The sequence below is a fragment of the Lissotriton vulgaris genome, chromosome 2_2 (genome assembly GCF_964263255.1).
Source record: "Lissotriton vulgaris chromosome 2_2, aLisVul1.2, whole genome shotgun sequence".
Classification (NCBI taxonomy): domain Eukaryota; kingdom Metazoa; phylum Chordata; class Amphibia; order Caudata; family Salamandridae; genus Lissotriton; species Lissotriton vulgaris.
In genome coordinates, this window is record NC_141688.1 from 94,710,516 (window position 1) to 94,731,275 (window position 20,760).

At 45.7% G+C, this 20,760-nt stretch overlaps 1 protein-coding gene across 1 annotated transcript; it reads right to left on the reverse strand.

Annotated features, from left to right (window-relative positions):
* Positions 1-536: 536 nt before the first annotated feature.
* On the reverse strand, positions 537-4,603 carry GCNT3 (glucosaminyl (N-acetyl) transferase 3, mucin type). Its single transcript, XM_086959360.1, has one exon. The coding sequence runs from the start codon at positions 3,959-3,961 to the stop codon at positions 2,642-2,644; it is 1,320 nt and encodes a 439-aa protein (XP_086815486.1). The 5' UTR covers positions 3,962-4,603; the 3' UTR covers positions 537-2,641.
* Between the last annotated feature and the right edge of the window lie 16,157 nt (positions 4,604-20,760).

The following is a 20,760-nucleotide window of genomic DNA, read 5'->3' on the forward strand; positions in this document are numbered from 1 at the left end:
GATGCTTCCACACCTCTGGGGAGGGGGCTGTCCGGCAGACACCAGTCCAGGTTGCACAGCAGACCTCAGAGTGCTATGCAGAGCAACTCCATTCCTTGGGTACGATAATGCAAGAATTAGCTCAGGGGCAGCGTTACCACCAGAACCCTTAATAGTGCACAGTTCCTATACAGGTCCTTACCACCACTGTGTGATGTACTGTCCTCACGACTGGGACAATAGTAAACTGTGTAATGAGGGCACACTTGATGTGTGCCCCCAGGTCACATGAAAAGTTCAGGACTTTAATTGTGTAAATGGGCAGGCCTTGGCCTCTGTGCACACACGAGGTTAGTGTGGGGCTAGTGTCACTATGAGAAACCCAGGATACCAGATCCATGCTCTCAGGGCAGGGTTACACGACTGTACGCCATTCTGGGGACGTTCCCACCCTTAAACCTCCTTAGATACGTAAAACTGGGATATGGACTCCAGGACAGAACAGAAATGTAACACAGACGACGATCAGGAGAAAAAATAGTTGTCAGTGCTCAAGATTGTGTATTTATAACGACATGTTTTAATAATTTAAGTTCAGTTTTAAACCAAATGCTAATAATACCACAAAACTTTAACTTCATCAAGATGCATTAAATGTCTGTTATGACATAAACTGTGAACAATATCAGCACAACAAGATAAAAACATAATTGTTGTCATTCCTATGATGTTGCGAGGCAGGGGAGTGTCCATGCAGTCTTGAAGACAATCTAGGATTGGCAGATGCCACTCACTCACCCTCAGATAGCCCTATGGTTCCTATGTGATTGTGTGCCTGTGCATGAAAAAGTGTGTACCTCTAAATAAATGCTTGTTCTTTTAAATCATATTATTATTACATCGTGTTCTGACTTGAGGTAGGTTTTCTAAACAGATAAATAAAAAGCAGCTATGACTGTGTTTGCATGGCAAATGATTTTATCTAACCGACAAAAAAACATGCAAAATCTGTGAAACACTCATAAGTGTACTATGAAACTTTATAAACATTTTATAAAATATCAACGGGACAGAAAAAGGGAAAAATATATAGAGCATTTAGAAAATAGCTAGAGTTGTCTTCAAAACAATGTGGTGAAATATGGCTATGCTCTTTTTTTTTTATCCTTTCACTCTTCATATTTTTATTTTTTGTTCAACATTCTGACCTATCGTTTTTCATAATATTTTATGCAAAATTAGTGCAACTGAGTGTTGAATAAACCCGTAGTTGGCGGTATTGGGAAGGCCAGGCCTGGTTATTGCAGGAGTTCAAGTATCAGTGTTGAATAAATTACCGTCATCCACAGTGTGAGCAACAATCCTTTCAACGTTAGTATTGAATAAGTTACTTCTGACATATTTGTTTCCCTACTCTTCCCATCCCAATCTTCTTTTCAAAACCCCCATCCTTTGTCATGATCTCGATGATTGCCCAGCTCCTGTCAATTAAATTTTTATTAAAAAAACTTTCAGCGAGTGCCTTTTTTGCTACAGTAAAAAACAGACTAAACACGGGACTATATATAATCAAATTTTAAGAACAATGTCAGAGTCCATATTGTTCCAAAGATTACACTCTTCCCGTTTCCTGACACTCATATCCTCAGCCTCACTCAACTACATGCACTCTGTGCTGCTCTCCACTCTTTCCTCTGACTTCTTCTCCATCCAGTTACTTCTTTGGTACTCTGCAGCTCTTTCCCAATATTCCTCTTGCTTTCTGACCATAGCCACCTCTCCCTTCTTTGCTTATTTCCCCCTCTTATACGCCTTAACTCCTTCCCTGCCACATTTCTTTATCTACTCCTCGCTCTTCCACCAATTTCGCAGCTTCCTCAACCCACTCCTTTCCCAGTATTTCATCATTTGTGGACAGTCCCATCCTGCTAAGCCATTGTTTCCTTACCACAGTCACCTCTCCTTCCTTTGCCTATTTCCCCTATTATTACACCTTAACTCCTTCCCTGCCGCATTTATCAACTCCTCACTCTTCTTCAAATCTCGCATTTTCCCTATCCTACTCCTTTCCTAATACTTAATTAGTTGTCCTAATCTCCTGTCTGCCTACTCCATTTTTTTTCTTAGTCTCATTATCCTTAACTCCTTCCCTTCGCAAAATGTCACTTTGATCGTTGACGATACTCTAATCCTTCCTTCGTTGCTATCCACGCCTTCCCCACCACTCTACAATAGTCAACTCTTTACACCTCAGCTCCTTTCCTCATCGCCACTCCATCCCTCTCCCCCTCACTCCATGGGTTTGTAATTAATTAAAATATTACATAGAAGAAGGAGGCAAGAGACTACCTGTGTACTTGCCCATGCTTCCCATAAGAGTGCCATCTTGTTAAGCATCTGCACAGAGAAGGGTTCCTACTCTGAGATGAAGCTGTCGTTTAGCAGTGGATACAATTTTCCACCTGCAGTTCGCTACCCAATGTCCCAAGAGTGCTAAAGACATGACCTTGTGCGCCGAGGTGGGTCTGATCAAGATCACCAGTGGCACATATTGGACAGTGTGTCTATTTTGGACAGTAGTTAATAACAAACTGAGCAAGACCGTTGGCCATCTGATGATCATGCTGCTTTTTGTCCATCCAGTGCTTTGACATGGTCCTCTTCATAGCTCCTCTCCATACAGCGCCTTGTGTCTGAGATATTCTTCAAGGCACTGGATTGCATTGTTGTCCACCAATGGGTCAAACTTGTTGGCCAGAAGGTGATGCTGCTGCAGCATCCAGTTCAAGTCTCCAGCGCCGTAGACGCAGACGGCACGCCGGTGGGTGCCGGTGCAGGGAGGGTAGGGTGCCCCCTTGCTGACATCCCCTTCCATGTAGTGCCACTTCACCAGGCGTGCCATGGCATTCATATCAGATAGTTCGTACTTTTCATTGTAGGGCATGGACCCAGGCATTTCGGGCATTCGGTGGAGGGTGGCCCAGAGGTGCTCATCGGGGCTGTAGGTGTCCTTCTCCCACTCCACCAGCTTCTTGATAACAGGCTCCTCAAACAACGCCTTCACAAAGTTCCTTGAGACCACAAAGTAGGCGTTACCAGAGAACATAGGACTGTTTATGGGTGGAGGAGCCTTTTCCGTTCCCTTATTGACAATGCTGGAGCCTTGAACCTCGTGGCGCAGCTGCCACCGTTTCTTCTTGTGCTCTGGTGTCCGCTCAGACTCCAAGCTACTGTGGCCGTTCAGCACCTGCAGGGCACGTACCATCTCAGCATTAGTCTTGATTGGGAAGTCGGCGCCACATGTGTTGAGCAGGTACCTCCAGGGCACGGGGCTCCTCAGCAGGTCCTCCATGCAGTTGATGTCTGCCTGGACCCTGGACCAGGAGGCGTAGACCACCCTCTCCAGCTTGGATGCCACAAACACGTTGTCAAAGCACGAGGCGATGGCCTTTACCGCCTTCAGGAAGAGCTCGGGGGCCTTAGCGTCCACGTGCACGCAGTATACGTTCTGTGGAGCATAGAGAGATCTCAGCAGCCGCTCAAACATCTCAATGTTGTTATGGATGACCATAGAGTAGGCAATGGGGAAGTCCTCCTCTGCGCGGCTCAGTGCAACAGACAGGAAGCGCCTGTTTGCTCGGTAGTAGTTGCAGTCCTGCGTCTGATTCAGGTAGTCGCTCTCGTTGGTGGGCTGATACTTCCTGCCCACCTCAAGCTTCTGGAGGGCAGCCTGATCCAGAGCTTTTTTGTCGCCTCTGATGATGCGAGAGCAGTTAGTGCCCTCTTTGGGGGGCAGGAGCAGGTGTGGGTAGAGGCGGTCCTTGCACATGCTGCTTTGTGGACCCCAGGCATCAGTGCGCAGGTCAGACAGCTGGCAGTCCCTGAAGCTGTACACCTTCAGCAGAATGGTGGCGCATACCATCAAGACCAACAGCCCCAGAATCTGCTGCAGCTTAAACGCCTTCTTCCCAAAAAAATACATTTCTGGGGTAAAAAAGGAACAAAGCAGCAGTCAAGTCCCAAAGTAAAAATACAGAAAGATTTAGTTGGAGTGGTGACTGTAGACAGCGCGAGGCGAAGCGAAGGGCACCTTCTAGTTCCCCTGTTAATAATTATTAGTGAGGACGGGGGTGTGGAAGTTCAATCCAAGCCGCTGCCCCGGCCCACAGCTGGCGAGGCAGTCCAGAGTCCGGATGGCACTGTTTTGGAAGCACACACGGGAAGCAGCCAAGAGAACTCGAGGCTCGGTTCGGATGCAGGCTGGTACTTCAGGGGCTGGTGCCGAGTGTCTCTCTGCACACACACCGGATGCAGGCAGCGCACCTGGCGGGACGGTCGGTAGGCAGGCTGGTGCTCGAGGGGCAGGCACGCACGGGCTGTCGGCAGGACTCTGGGGGCACAGATGGGGTGCACTCTGGTAGAGAGTATAGCTCGGAACACCTGGAATGGAGGCTGGCGCTCGGGGGCTGGTGACAGGCAGGGGTTATGCTGGTACTCTGGGGGCATACACGAGATGGAGGCTGGAGCTGTATAGACGCAGTAGAGTGCAGCCTGGAGACTCCCCTGCCTGTCCTCCCCGCCTGGCTGATGTTAGTTACTGGGGCTCCGCAGACGCCGGCAGAGAGTGTAACGTACTCCACGGTGCCACGGCAGGTGCGCAGGGCGGGGCAGTGGTCACGCCCATCTCTTGCCCCTTAACTTGTTCAGTATCGCTCAGCGATAACGCATAAACGAATTACGAAAGTAGTGCACTCGGCCATCGCCCCCCCGCCCCCCCCCCCCCCCCCCCTCGGCACCAACAGGATCTTCCTCCAGTCCTCCGATGGAGGCGTCTCCTTCCTGCACACCTCTGGGATCCGCCGTGCCCCCTCCCAAGGCGGCCGTGGGGAATCCCGCTCCCGCCCTCAGCGCAGCATCCCTCGCAGGGCTTCACTCTCACGCGCAGCGGGGCAGCGACAGCACGTGCCGTGCTGCCACGAGGCTCCGGGATGCGGTGACGTGACTTACAACTTCCCTACTCCTAAAGCCCCAACCGCCCGAGGCGCGCGGAGACACTGCTGACGAAGAACAGCGACCCTACCTCAGTAGGAAGTAGAGGTTGGCGAGGAGAGAGTAGCGCCGTGCGTGGAAATAGTAGCAGTGATACAGCCCCACTCAAGCGGGCAACTAGAGGCACATTTCTAGGGGTGCTAATTCTTCCAACCATAGACAGACTGGCTGTAAAAAGGGGTGAACACACAACAAAAACCACATTTAAGTAAATTAACTTGTTAAGTACTCGGGTGCGGCTGCAATTAGATGCTCGCCAGCCCCAGAAGCTGTCTTCGCCTGGGCTGACACACACGGGGGGAGGAGGGGGGCTGAAGCCCCGTGAGCCCAATGGGTGTTGCGTGCCTGGCCCCACTAGAGATGTAGCTATATGGGACGTGGCTTAACGGCTAGAGCAGACGACTTTAAAGCTGGGGGACCAGGTTCGAGTCTGTCTGGAAGCGCAAGCATCGTGTGATTCTGGGCACGTCACTTAATCTCCCCGTGCCTAAAATGAAGGTAGTACAACTGGTGCTCATGTTCGGGACGAGTTCGCGCTGTATAAAACTGCCCAAAAAAAGCTGCAGTGGTACTTATGGGTTTATTTATGTCTCCAATCTGTGCATATGGGTCCAATTTTTCTTGATGCATTAGGCCCCCCCACCCCCACCCCCTGACGTCCTGGCTGTGCCACTGACCCCCACCTGTCTTGGCTAGAGGGTTAACTGGGATTTAACCACCGCCACGCCCCTCCACTTCTCCCTCGGAGTGGGTACAGCAGCAGTGCTTGCGTCTGCAGCTGTGACATGCCAAGGACGGATATCTTCTTTCCTTCTCGCGGGCGTCACACTTTGAGAACAAGAAAAGCACAACGACGATCAGGTATGTGGCTCTGGGAGGGATAGAAAGTTTGGGTACTCATCCGCGAAAGATAAACAGCGATTATACTTTCAGTGATGCATAGTTAACATCCGCACCCTGGCAGGGCGTGAGCGACACTGTCACTGATCAAGGAAGGGTGTCAGAAAATCCAACGTCGTGCTGAGATCTTTACCAGGAGGCGGTCCTTCTCCTCTGACGTCACCTGCTGCGCTCCCTAGCGATGACTCCTACGGTAAAGAATTCCTTAAAAAGAGTGACTCACAAAAACGCTCTGGCAAAGTCAATAGGTATGGCTTTTAAAACGTGTATGATCACAAGCACCCATACACAGGCACACAAGTCAGTCACAAATAACAAAAATGCAAGTACACACAGGGTCACAGACATACTGCATGCATTCCTGAATGCATGTGGGGATGCATCAATGGATACACACCTGAGTCGTTACAAAGATGAATCGTTGCATATATGTATGACGGTATAAACTGACAGGTATGGGTGTATAGAAAGATAATTACACAGCTGTGGGTCGGTGTATGAATGTATGCATAATTGTGCGGCTAGAAAACGGATATGGAGCAATGAATAGATAGATGAATGCATCATTATCAATGGGTGAATGGAATAATGGGTACGAATGTGTGGATAGATGCATGGAAATGGGTGAATAGATGGATGAAGGAAGGAGTGTTAATTGAGGAGTGTTTTGGTGAATAGAGAGATGAGTGTGTGTGGTTATACTGTAAGTCAGTGGGCGGACGCATGTCTGCCTATATTGATGATTTCGGGTGCAGAGCCAGATGGATAGACTAATGTATAGGGGCAGATGGATAGATATATGAATGGGGTGGATTCATGAATGAATATGTAGGTGAGTAGATGGCTTGGTGCAAGTGGGTGAGCATGTGGTTGGTCTATCCACTCTCTTTTTCAATTCCACATAGTTAAGCATGGGCGGAAAATCCGTTCCGCTCGAGGATTTTGCGGATTTTCAGTAAATTCGCAATCCGCGAACTCTCGCGAATTTACAGAAAATCCGCAAATTTGCACGCATCGGATTTTTTTGCATGGTGTTACAATATTGCGGCGTGCGGTGTTCACTTACTGTCATTCAGCATTTGCCGAGTTGTTTTTCTCGATATTTTGCGAGTACTGCGCCATTTTGGATCTTGCTGCGGGATCCCGCGGGAGTTTGACGACGCATCGCGAGAGTTCGCAATTGCGAACATGTAGATGCGGCGGGCAGCAACAATCTCGCACTCGCAAAATTACAAAATTTGCAATTCTGCACAAGAAATCCACCAGCAAGCAGCATAAACCTTCGGAAAATGATGATTTTTATCAGAATAACTCCTCAGGTTTACATTTGCCTGCACTTTTTTGGATTTGAGGCCTTTTTGACTTTCTTTGGATCACTTTTGGATTAGAAATCAACTTTCACAAGTAAGTTTGTTTGGGGCATTACAGTTGCTGTTCTGCAGAAAAACGAGTTTTGCAAAACTGAAAGCACTCAGCAGGTGCAAAAGTTCACTCATCATTAGTAACCATTCCCTGTAGTGCTTCCTGAGGGGCCCCTCCAGAGTTCAGTTGCCTACGTTTGTTTGGGGCATTACCAATCCAATCCAAAAGTTCTTTATTTCTGTCATTTAGACCATAAAAGATACAATGCAAATTCACAATAAAAACTTGACTGTTGTAAAAACACATTTCATACAGTTCATACAGTTACTTCCCATAATATGCCAGGCGTAAAAAAGGGGTTTAAAAACAGTTCATGGCATTGTCCGTACATTTTGTGATTTTTTTTCTTATCTGCCACATGGCCATTAAGAATTTAGCAACTGCAAACACAATATGGGGCAGAGTACTAGTTTTCAGTATTCTGTACGCATGCAGGTGCCTCCTAAATCCCACATTTCTGCATAACGGCGCCAGCCAGTATTTTCTGGGTCTATTATATGCTGGGCAGAAAAACAGGAGATGAGTTTCATCCTCCTCATGGTTGTTACAGCATGGACAGATTTTGTCATCACCCTTTAGCCATTTACAAGTAAAGGTTTTAATGGGCAAAGTGCCTAACCTCCATTGTGTAAACAATTTTCTTGCTAAAATGGGAAAAATAATATCCATAAAACTTTCAAATTGGTAGGAATTTTTGGATTCCAGGAAACGATCAGTTAAAGTGCCGCTATTCGGTGCAGACACCAAGAGTGCTAATCTTTTCTCCTTGTAGCTTTGTACCAGTCTTTTGCGGGAAACCCTTCGGCAGCCTTGTTCGGGATCCTCCCATAACTCAGACTTATTTATGCAGTACAATTCTTTTTCTACAAAAGCCAACCAGGGAATTCTATTGCATTGGTTCAGGTTCATAACATGGATAAGGTCTTGCCTGTAGTGCACAAGTTCACTGGTAGACCAAAGCCTATGCCAGAACCTCAATGGCTTTGATTCGACTTCCTCAGCAATAGAGGGGAGACCCATGTCTAATCTTAGGGGGAGCAACAGTGTACCTCGTGGGAGGGCCAAAAGGCGTCTAAGGAAATTATTTTCCACTCTTACAAGTTCTTGCCCTGCTTTATACCCCGATAGTTCGCTCCCATAGGTTGCGGCCGCCTTTGCTTGGGTGTTGTACATTTCTACTGCCGGGCTAATGGGCTTAAAGGTTGAGGTGTTTGCAACCTTCAAAATTGCGCCCGACAACTTTAGCCGGGATCTTGCTATCTGGGGGTCCCAGTATAAATTTTCATGTAGTGTTACCCCCAAATACTGGAAAGTTGTTACCCTTTCAAGGCTGGCTAAACCCAGTGTAGGGTTAGGTCTGGTTTTGGGGGATGGATTAAATATCATGAATTTGGTCTTTTCGGTATTGATCTCTAGACCATGTTGTTTACAGAAAAGGCCAAATCCATCTAAAATCCGTTGGATCCCCATCAGAGATTTGGAGAGCAAAAGGGTGTCATCGGCAAACATGATAGCCGGCACCCTCCTGCCTGCCAAACATGGGGCGTCATTGTCCCTAACATTGTCAAGATGGGATATGACACCGTTAACAAAGACCGGGGACTATGCAGCGCACTGCTGTAAGGTAATTATACCTCAATCTATTGTAACTCTGATTTCCCAAAAATACTTTGTTTATTTTGTAAACAAAAATTATTCAAATATTTCAATTGTCAAACATAATATTAGAGATGCAACAGTGAATCATACATTCAATAAGACTTATACATACATCAATGGAAATATTGTACATATATGTAAATGAATAACAATTTTCAAACAGTAAAAAGAAAAACTCTCAAGATAACCCAATGCATTTCGGGTCCCTCCTGACCCTTCCTCAGGGGTATGGTAAGGTTTTCAATGAGCAAGAGTTCAAAATTCAAAATCCTCAGGGATGATTCAGGTAACGAATCTACAACAGAATATGTATGGCATTCAAAATCAAAATTGCATATATCTCAAAGCATGTCAAAAAACAAGTACAGGTTCTCAAAATCACACTCATGGTGATCTCAGGGTGTGGTTTGCATTCTCCCCAATATCCAATAATAAACCCTCTAGGCGTGTAATCTTCAAAAATTTGTGCAAGACAAGTAGTGCTTATATAAGTAAGAGCAATACAAATTGTCATAGTGCCAATATCAGCCACATGTCTGTGTCAGTAAAGAATGAAAAATAGGTGTGCTTAGTTTGTGCCAATGAAAAGAATAGAAGAATAAGGATAGTCAAATAGCCCTCGCGTAATCATGCTAGTGAATGAATACAGGCAAGCTATAGAACAAACAGAAATGGGGTATCATGTGTACCGTCAGGTCTCCAACAAGATTCTAGTTTCAAAGAAATCACTTCAAAGAAATAGTCCCTCTCTGTAAACGAACAACAACAACAAGTCACCAATATGTTCCTAGTAACGCCAGTGTACCAGAAACTCATTCATGAAAAATGTTTATATACCCGTCTCTCATGTGTTAAATCCAGACGGTTTCCTCAAAATCATTACATCATAGTCTGGTGATATGTCTGTTAAAAAGTATACATAAACATCATATGTAGACCTATCTATACTAAAAGTATAGTGCACAATCAACTGGGACTGAGTCTCCTTCTTACCCCCAAACGTAGTGAAAGACATCACAATCTTCTGTCTCGTTTCAAAGCCCCTGGTGTTGTGTCCTTATTTAAGATCTGTAAGTGAGCGAACATGCGGGAATCATGAGTGAAACTCAAACCTAATGTCAACAGCCCCAACCGTAGCGCTGAAAAGGCTTGTACCTTCCTCCTGCTGTAAACTCTCCTGCTCCTAGTCTCGCCTCCGGTGAACGCGGTGAGTATCGGTAGGAATGGAAGCCTGAGTTAGTACGCGGCGAAAAGTAACTCACATAGAAAGAGGACTATGGTGAGTTTACCATTCAAAGATGGCCCCTATCAAAAAACGGGCGCCCGAGGTGTACTATTCGATAAAAATACACTAAGTCAATGGACTCCTAAAGTATATCAGTATAAAAGAGACCCTTAACTAAGTCTGGAAGTGTGTGAGACAAATGTGGAAAATAATAATAAATGATAAAAATTAATGTGAGGAGATTAATGTGAAGGATTAAAATCAGGAATAGAATAAATGTGTGAAGTAAGGGAGTGTATATTGATATTGTGAAATGCAAGTAACCCCTTACAATCTAAATCACATGATGTTTACAGATAGCATAACAATTCATAATGGTTATTCAGACCCCCCGGGATTATGGTCCCCAGTTTTTATATCCAAGCTGTCTCTTTTCTGGCTAGAGTGGTGTTTTCTCATCAATCACACCCATTGCTAATCCTTTGTCCAGAATTTTAGATAAGATATGTTGAAATTCCTGTGTAGGATCATAAGTTAGTTGAATGTAAGTATCCTCATTCTTGACAGCTCACACAAACTTTTCCATTCAAGAAAGAAGAATTCTCAACAAATTAAGACAAGATTCCTCTATCACTTTACAGCCTGCTGACAAGGGAGGTGCTTTAGTAGTTTTGGATACTGATTTTTACCATCACAGTGTTGACACACATGCCAAGAATGAGGATACTTACATTCAACTAACTTCTGATCCTACACAGGAATTTCAACATATCTTATCTAAAATTCTGGACAAAGGATTAGCAATGAGTGTGATTGATGAGAAAACACTGCAATTTTTGTTTAACCCAACTCCACAAATTCCAATATACATGTTGCCGAAAGTGCACAAGAGTAGAGAAAATCCTCCATTCCGCCCCATAGTAGCAGGGTGCGGTTCAATACATGAAGCACTAGGACGTTACCTGGATTATCATCTTCAGCCTCTAGTACAAGCATGGTCCACTTATGTAAGGGACACGACGGACTGCTTACAAAAACTTGAGACAATTAAAGAACATTTTCATGAGGACATACAGTTATGTACCATAGACGTCGTGGCGTTGTATACGTCTATAGCCCACGGAGAAGGACTAGAAGCCACAGAGTGGAGATTATTGTCATCAGATCTCACAGAAGACAAATGTGTATTCTTACTAGAATTGTTACATTTTGCTTTATATCACTCCTACTTTCAATGGCAAGATCAATTTTATGTGCAAAGAACAGGTACCTCTATGGGTTTTCCGGGGGCACCTGCGTATGCGAATACATACATGGTTCACTTTGAACACCAACACATCCTGCACCACCCTATATGGCAAGAACACATTATCTTGTTTATGAGATATATTGATGACATTTTAGTCATTTGGAAGGGCACAAGAAAACAACTGGAAGATTGCATTATTGAATTGAATTCGTTCAACAGCAGGATACAATTTACATCAGAGGTGGATAGCGAAAAGATACATTTCCTAGACATCGAAATATTGAAAACTGAAAAGGGTCTAGAAACACGAGTCTACAGAAAACCAACGGACGTTAATTGTGCTTTACATTTCTCTAGTGCGCATCCTACATCTCTAAAACAACATTTACCTCTTTCACAAATGATGAGGATCAAGAGGATAACTTCGGATGAACAGACTTGTGAACAAGAGATTGAAATACAAGAAAGCAAATACAAGAATAGAGGGTATCCAGACAACACACTTAATGAAGCTAAAAGGACATTGTCCACCAAGCGAAGAGAAGAATTACTGAGAAAACAAACTAAAATTTCATCTAAGAGAGAGGTATATGTATTAAAATATTCAGCACAAGCACCTAAAATCAAAGCCATCATACGCAAAAGATGGGAGTTGATAGAAAATGAACCAGATTTTCATAACATTTTCACTCAATCACCTTTATTTGCACACACTCGGGCACAAAATTTACGTGAGTTGTTGAAAAAACCATCTAACCCACAAGACCCTAAGAACTTCAAAGGAATGAGGAAATGCCACAACTGTGGACAATGCGGAAATGTAATCACAGGAAAAGTTTTTCCACATCCCAGGACTGGGATACCAATACCTTTAAAACATACTTCTGACTGCATGACTGAAAATGTAATCTATGCCATAAAATGCCCATGCGGGTTAGTTTACATAGGCAGGACAAGCAGAAAAATAAAGACCAGGATAGTGGAGCACAAAAGCCGCATCAGGAACAAAAACCTAAATTCATCATTGGCAGCACATTGGGTAAATGCTACACATACTATTCCCCAACTCCGTTTTACTGTTCTTGAACACATTACTTCACACCCGGGTATGGACATCAACACCACTCTAGCCAGAAAAGAGACAGCTTGGATAAAAAAACTGGGGACCATAATCCCGGGGGGTCTGAATGACCATTATGAATTGTTATGCTATCTGTAAACATCATGTGAATTAGATTGTAAGGGGTTACTTGCATTTCACAATATCAATATACACTCCCTTACTTCACACATTTATTCTATTCCCGATTTTAATCCTTCACATTAATCTCCTCACATTAATTTTTATCATTTATTATTATTTTCCACATTTGTCTCACACACTTCCAGACTTAGTTAAGGGTCTCTTTTATACAGATATACTTTAGGAGTCCATTGACTTAGTGTATTTTTATCGAATAGTACACCACGGACGCCCGTTTTTTTGATAGGGGCCATCTTTGAATGGTAAACTCACCATAGTCCTCTTTCTATGTGAGTTGCTTTTCGCCGCGTACTAACTCAGCCTTCCATTCCTACCGATACTTACCGCGTTCACCGGAGGCGAGACTGGGAGCAGGAGAGTTTACAGCAGGAGGAAGGTACGAGCCTTTTCAGCGCTACGGTTGGGGCTGTTGACATTAGGTTTGAGTTTCACTCATGATTCCCGCATGTTCGCTCACTTACAGATCTTAAATAAGGAGACGACACCAGGGGCTTTGAAACGAGACAAAAGATTGTGATATCTTTCACTACGTTTGGGGTTAAGAAGGAGACTCTATCCCAGTTGATTGTGCACTATACTTTTAGTATAGATAGGTCTACATATGATGTTTATGTATACTTTTTAACAGAGACATATCACCAGACTATGATGTAATGATTTTGAGGAAACCGTCTGGATTTAACACATGAGAGACGGGTATGTAGACATTTTTCATGAATGAGTTTCTGGTACACTGGCGTTACTAGGAACATATTGGTCACTTGTTGTTGTTCGTTTACAGAGAGCGACTATTTCTTTGAAGTGATTTCTTTGAAACTAGAATCTTGTTGGAGACCTGACGGTACACACGATACCCCATTTCTGTTTGTTTTATAGCATGCCTGTATTCATTCACTAGCATGATTACGCGAGGGCTATTTGACTATCCTTATTCTTCTATTCTTTTCATTGGCACAAACTAAGCACACCTATTTTTCATTCTTTACTGACACAGACATGTGGCTGATATTGGCACTATGACAATTTGTATTGCTCTTACTTATATAAGCACTACTTGTCTTGCACAAATTTCTGAAGATTACACGCCTCGAGGGTTCATTATTGGATATTGGGGAGAATGCAAACCACACCCTGAGATCACCATGAGTGTGATTTTGAGAACCTGTACTTGTTTTTTGACATGCTTTGAGATATATGCAATTTTGATTTTCAATGCCATACATATTCTGTTGTAGATTCGTTACCTGAATCATCCCTGAGGATTTTGAATTTTGAACTCTTGCTCATTGAAAACCTTACCATACCCCTGAGGAAGGGTGAGGAGGGACCCGAAATGCATTGGGTTGTCTTGAGAGTTTTTCTTTTTACTGTTTGAAAATTGTTATTTATTTACATATATGTACAATATTTCCATTGATGTATGTATAAGTCTTATTGAATGTATGATTCACTGTTGCATCTCTAATATTATGTTTGACAATTGAAATATTTGAATAATTTTTGTTTACAAAATAAACAAAGTATTTTTTGGAAATCAGAGTTACAATAGATTGAGGTATAATTACCTTACAGCAGTGCGCTGCATAGTCCCTGGTCTCCGAGGACTCAGTTCAGATATATTTCTCAGGGTGGGTGGTACCCTCTCCCTATGCACCGCACGCACATAACTTGATCACAATACTTTACATATCGAGATTACATAAGTTTAGTTGAGGTGTGCAGACCCACCCACATTATCTACCGTTAACAAAGAGGCAGAACAGGTTCGGCGACAGAACACAACCCTGCCTCACCCCCCTGAGAACAGGGAACCTTGATGACAGCGCACCATCCCTCCCGCACCTAACCTGCGCATAATTACTGTCATTGAGCCTAATTATGGCATGTAATCGTTGGGCAGGTACCCCCAGCTTCTTCAGGACCTCCCACAGTTTCTTCCGTGGGACCAAGTCAAAGGCTGACCTCAGGTCCACGAACACCATGTACAGCCTCCCCCCCTCAATCCTCACCGTTTTCCAATATAGTAGGACGAGGCGGAAAATCTGGTCCATGGTGGACGTGTTTTTCCTGAAGCCAGCCTGGAGAGGACTCAGAATTTCATTGGCCTCTATCCAATCTAAAAGGTGATCCAAGAGAAGGCGAGAAAATATTTTTTGGGGGACATATGTAAGACTAATCGGCCTGTAGTTGGCTAGGAGAAGAGGAGAACCCTTCTTGTAAATAGGCACTATCTCCGCCCCCAGCCAAGTACAGGGGATCTCCATACCTCCTAAGATGGCATTAAAAAGAATAAGGAGGTACGGGCCCCAGATATCGGGTTGATGTCTAAAAAGGTCGCCAGGTAGTCTGTCAAGACCCGGGGCCTTCCCTATCGCCAATCTCTCTATTGCACTGACCACCTCACCGAGGGTAAATTCCAGGCCGCCTTCGGGGGTCGATGTGGCCTCGGGGGCCATATCGTTGGCTAATAGGGTAGTATCTTGATACAATTTGCCAAAGTGGGCCTCCCAAACAGAGGAAGCAATATTAGGCTCCACTGCCGCTTTGGCTTCTCCTGTGCCAGTATTTACCAGGGACCAACATTTTCTAAAGTCTTTTACTTCTAATGCAGAGGAGAGGTCGTGCCATCGATTCCAATCCCATTCCGACCTTGCCAATGCCATGGCCGCCTTGTAGTCCCGCCTGAGTCCAGCGACCTTAACCTTATTTGAGCCTGCTTTAATTGTGGCAATTAGCTCGGTCTTAATCTTTTTACAGGAAGAATTGTACCAGGTTGGAGTTCAGGTCTTTTTACTGCGTGATGCTGCCACTGGATAAAAAACCTCAGCAAGACCTCCCACTAGGTCAGCATGGATTTGACCTAGTTTCTCGTTATAATCTGGGGGTCTAGGTTGTTCGATTAGTTCATCCACTTCTTTGAACATGGGGAGTGCTATTTCATAGATTCTGTTTATGCTACCTTCTGCATTTATCAGTTTCCCCCATTTTACTCTGCGTCTATTGGAGGTAAGAACCAGGTTCCCTGGGTCATCACTGGGGTTAGAGGATGATGACCCAGCGACAGGTGCAGGATGTTGCATCTCCAATAAAAGCGCGTTGTGGTCACTATGTGGTCACTATCTGTTCTAGCTACCACCCTGAAGTCCTGGACCTTAGACCACAGGCCAATATCTATAAAAATATAGTCCAGCCTCGACTCATGGTCCTTCCTATTGAAGGTACACAATGAGGGGCTATCGGACGGGGTGCGTCCATTACAGGCCCTTATCGCAAAGTTTAAGGTAAGGGACATGATTTGCACTGCGAGCGGGGACCAGGATTTAGGGTGGGGGGGATAAGCATGGTGGAACACCCCAAAAGTCATCCTCAGCAGTAAGGGCGCCCTCCTTTAAGCCTTCTAGGGGTTCGAAATGGCAATTAAAGTCTCCGCCCATCACTATCTTATAGTTACCTGGCAGTTGGCCCAAAAAGGATGATAGGTCTTCAAGAGTGGGCGATTCCATGGCCACACTGACTGGGCGGGAGTATACATTAATAATTGCCAGAATTAAGGAACTGGGCCACTTAAGCAGTACACACTGGATGTCTTGCGAAAACGTAGGTATGTTTTCCACATTGCATCCAATATGGCTAGCTACCCAAACCGCCAAACCACCCGAAGGCCTCCCCTTACCATTCAACCTGGCCGGAATTTCAAAACCTGCGTAACCCGTTCTACTCAGGGGTTCCCTAGCCCACGTCTCCTGGAAGAGACAGACATCACTGCTACCTACTAGGAGATCCCAGTCAGTTGTATGTATCTTATTTGCAATGCCCGCCACATTCCAGGAGAGAACCTTCAAACTTGCAGTAGGAACTTTTAATCCCAACCCCTCAGTTGTTTCTAGTGCAATATCCGTGGGAGGAACTACGGGGACATGAAGTGAAGTTTCCAAGACAGTTGGGGCAGCTGATGTTGAATTAGGAGCACACACGGCTATAGATAATGGATTAGTGTGAGAAGTTGGCCTGATATGCAGTGCTCACTATTCTAGTGATCACTATGTATCATTCCAAACAACCCTTATTGATGATTGGTTGTAAGTCAACCGTAGACCAGCTATCCTAGTAGCATGGACAAGAGTAGTCTTTAGGCTAAACTCTAGAGGGCGTGTTAAGCCAGCTGTTATACCATCACATATACCCCTTGAACACCAAGTGAAAGGACACCACACAAGTTGTTATGAAAATAAAAGTATATTTATTTAGAACACAACAGCCCTGGACTCTTTATGAGGCCAGGGCGCTAAGCACAATACAAAGCTCTTAGGAAAATACTGAAAGTCGCACAATTTACACAAATGCCCAAGGGGCACGAAAAACCATATTCTCTAAAAGTGGAATGCGAAATTACTAGCAGGTAAGTACTACTCTAATAGGCTTTAGGATCACTAGGACTGGACTACTGAACCTTCAGATTACTAGCAAGAGGCCTAGGGAGATCGGGTGCAGAGTGTGCACTCTCACGCGGGATGCGGGACAAAGTCTATGGATGCTAGATTTCGTAAAGTTAGTGTTATCGGACGAATCCGACTAGGTAGAGCTGAAACGAAAAAGGATCTGGACACTTAGATAGTTAAGCTATGCTGGACCACCGAAATGCTCAGGTTACCTAGGCCAGGGGCTGCGGCTGCATAGGTCTGAAAAGACGTCGGGAATCCTCGTTGCAGTCTATGGAGCCTGAAAGAAGAAGTTGCTGGCAGGCGACCATTGTTGAAGTTCGATGGGATCCAAGCCTGGATCGGTGATGGAAGACACCTGTAAGCAGAGGGGACCAAGTTCTGAATCACTAGCCAGTGATTAGATGGGCACCAGGAGGGCACCGGATGGAGTCACCTCGACCAGGTGAGTGGGCGACGCTGGGCTCTGCAGTCTCACGGACCAGGAGGCATTGTCGGTGACCAGGATGGAGGTGCGAGCTGTCCCACGATGGTATCTGCTGTCGACGTCGCTGGGCCCAGGATTGGGGCAACAAGTCTTGGCAAATGCAAGCCCACGCGGTGGACTTAAAATGGCGCCTGGAGTGGACCAGGAGGGTCCGGGGGGCTCCTCTGTTGGAGGGGAGCAAGGGCCAGTCTGGAGCAACCAGACCAGTGGTGTTGTCGTCGGGGTGCGTCGTCAAGAGGGCCACAAGCCAGCAGGCAAGTAGCCGGACAACGCGGTGAGCAGCAAAGAGCAGAAGGGCCCCACGCAGATCTCATGGATGCTGGGGGGCTGGACTTCGGTGCTAGATTTGCTCAGGGTTAGGGCTTCTCAAACCCCAAAGCACCCACTCGAGAATCCCTCGGCAGTCGTGCTGGATAAGCGTCGTGCAGTTCTGAAGATGGCCGGTTCCTCGAGGTCTCGTCACACCCACGGATCTCAGCTGAGCTGACGATGTAGGTAGAGGTCAGAGGTGCCAGGGAAGCCGGGTCTCATCGTGCTGGTCGGTCGGATTCCTGAGGAAGGACGTGCAGCAAACCGCAGTGTTCTTAGTTGGTGCCCGCAGATGCAGGGTGACTACTCCTTAGTCACAAGGGAGAAATCTTAGGAAGAAGTCTTGAGTTCCTTTCGTAGAAAGTAGTTTCAGGATTCAAAGATGATCTAATTTGGAAGGGTCCCCGCTCCCACCTTTATACTAAAGAAAGGGGCTGGTACGGGACTAGGTCCTGCCCATGGGTGGGACCAAGAAGGGGGGTGGTTACACCCCTCTCCCACCCCTCTCCCATTCCAGGGGCTCACCAGCCCCAGCTCAGGGGCTGGTGTGCCCCTGGAACTGGTTCTAGCCGGCAGATGCATAGTGAGCACCGGGGTGCCACTTGCAGTCACCTTCCTATTCAGCCCTGCCTACCCAGGATACACAAAACCCTGTCTGGGATGGTGCTAGCACCGCCCCTGACAGGAAACCCTTTGTCCAAGCTCTCCTCGCTGGAAGGACTCCCAGCAGCAGGAGGTCAGACTTGTGTCTGTGGTGGCAGCATCCATTTTGTGATGCTGAGGCTCGAGTTAACTTTAACCGGGGTTCACAGTTACATACATGTCGTGTCCCTCTAGAAGGGTGGGATGCTAACCCCGTCGCCAGAATTGGCGAGGGGTTAGTATTCCAATTCGTATGACACCTTACTCGACATGTTTTGATAAAGCGATACCAGAATTGGCATATAACCGCGAGGATTATAATGCACTTAAGAGTATATGGTATGCGTTATCATGGAACAGCTATTAGGACTAGGTTCTGCAAGCTGCAAACGGGCTCAGCTCATGCCAGAGCACCATCTCACACGATTCCGAGCACTCTGCCTTCAGGATTGTCAAGGCCTGCCATAGGAGTGACTGATAGGAATACGAGTGTCCATTTTAGGGTTAGATATAGGTATACTATATCTAAAGCAAAGGGTGATTACACCACCTTGCCCCAGCTGTCGTGCAGCCAGTTGTGTCAGATTTAGAGGGCCAGCCAGGGGTGGCATAATACATTCTGCAGCCCCTGGTAGGCCCTGGGTACACCTATGCCCTGAGTTACAGGGTCTGATAAGGTGGCCCAGTACCAATTGGTAAATGCACCTAATGTACACGTGTTAATTTAGAGAGAGAACAGCTAGGCTGTGGGTCTGATTGGCAGGCCCACAGCCAGGGAAGTCGTAAACCAGTGAAGCAAAAAGCAAAAATCTGGGGTGATCATAGGATTGCAGACCCTACTATCCTACAATTAGTATCGGGTGGGCTCTGGGGTAGAGTAACTACTTGGCCCCTGGGGCTAGTGAGAATTGGACTTCTCCATAGGGGGGGTTCCAATTCTCGAGTGGGAATCTCAATAGCACCTATCGCCATCCCCCACATTCGCTATCAGTGTTTTGTTTTGCCTGTAGGGGTACACCCTTTTGTGGTCAGTCGACGTTTGGGGCATTACAGTTGCTGTTCTGCAGAAAAACGTGTTTTGCAAAACTGAAAGCACTCAGCAGGTGCAAAAGTTCAAAGTCATCATTAGTAACCATTCCCTGTAGTGCTTCCTGAGGGGCCCCTCCAGAGTTCAGTTGCCTACTTGCAACTATTCTATGACCCTGCTCTGACCCTCACAGCAGGCTCATAGAATAGCTACAAGTAGGCTACAAAGGTCCTGGGAAAAAAAATTGCACTGCAACAGAAAGCAAATTACAGAAAAGGAAGCAGGTGCCAGACAGGAAGTTTAAATTCAGTGACACATTAATCAACCCCAAATTAATTCATGTCAGTTGAAGCAGGGCAGGTGTGATTGCTTTTCCCCCCCATAATCTACAGTGATGAATCAGAGGGTGGCAGTGATGTACCAGAGGGTGGCATGGGTGAATCAGAGGGTGGCAGTGGTGAAACAGAGGGTGCTGTGAACCTGTGATGATGAACCAGACGTAGAAACAACAAAGTCGCGACCATTGCGAGCCGACAAGTAAGTTCGCAATTGCGAACTGGTACAAAGCCCTCGCAAACTGGCAGTAACCCTTGGAACACAAAAAAAAAGAAAAATCCGCAAATTCGCGAGCATTCGCAGATTTTGCGGATTGCGAGTTAACAAATACGCAAATTCCCGAATGCCAGATTCGCAAAATTCGCCCATGCTTACACATAGTCTCCCTTTCCTACACAGAGGATTTCCCTGTTATACCCTCTCAAAGGGTTGCATGAGTGTGCATGGCTTCATGGCTATTGGTGGGTGGACGGACATGTTTGAGTGGATGATTGTGTCTGTGGGTGGATATTTGAATTGAAAGAAGCATGCATGGGTCTGGTTGTTTCTTGGTAGTTCCATTTGGGGCCCACACTTTTTAGCTTCATTTGTTTCATTCCTACTTATAGTTTGTTGTCTTTTCGCTGTCTTCTTTATGGTCAGTTTACTCCATTTGAGTCTTTATTTTTAGTCTCGCCTAGGTAGCGCATGTGCCGGTTGCGCTGTCTCTTGGAGACATGATGAATCTAGGATATGGGGTTAAAAAATGCCCATCTTTTTCATTGGTTCCTATT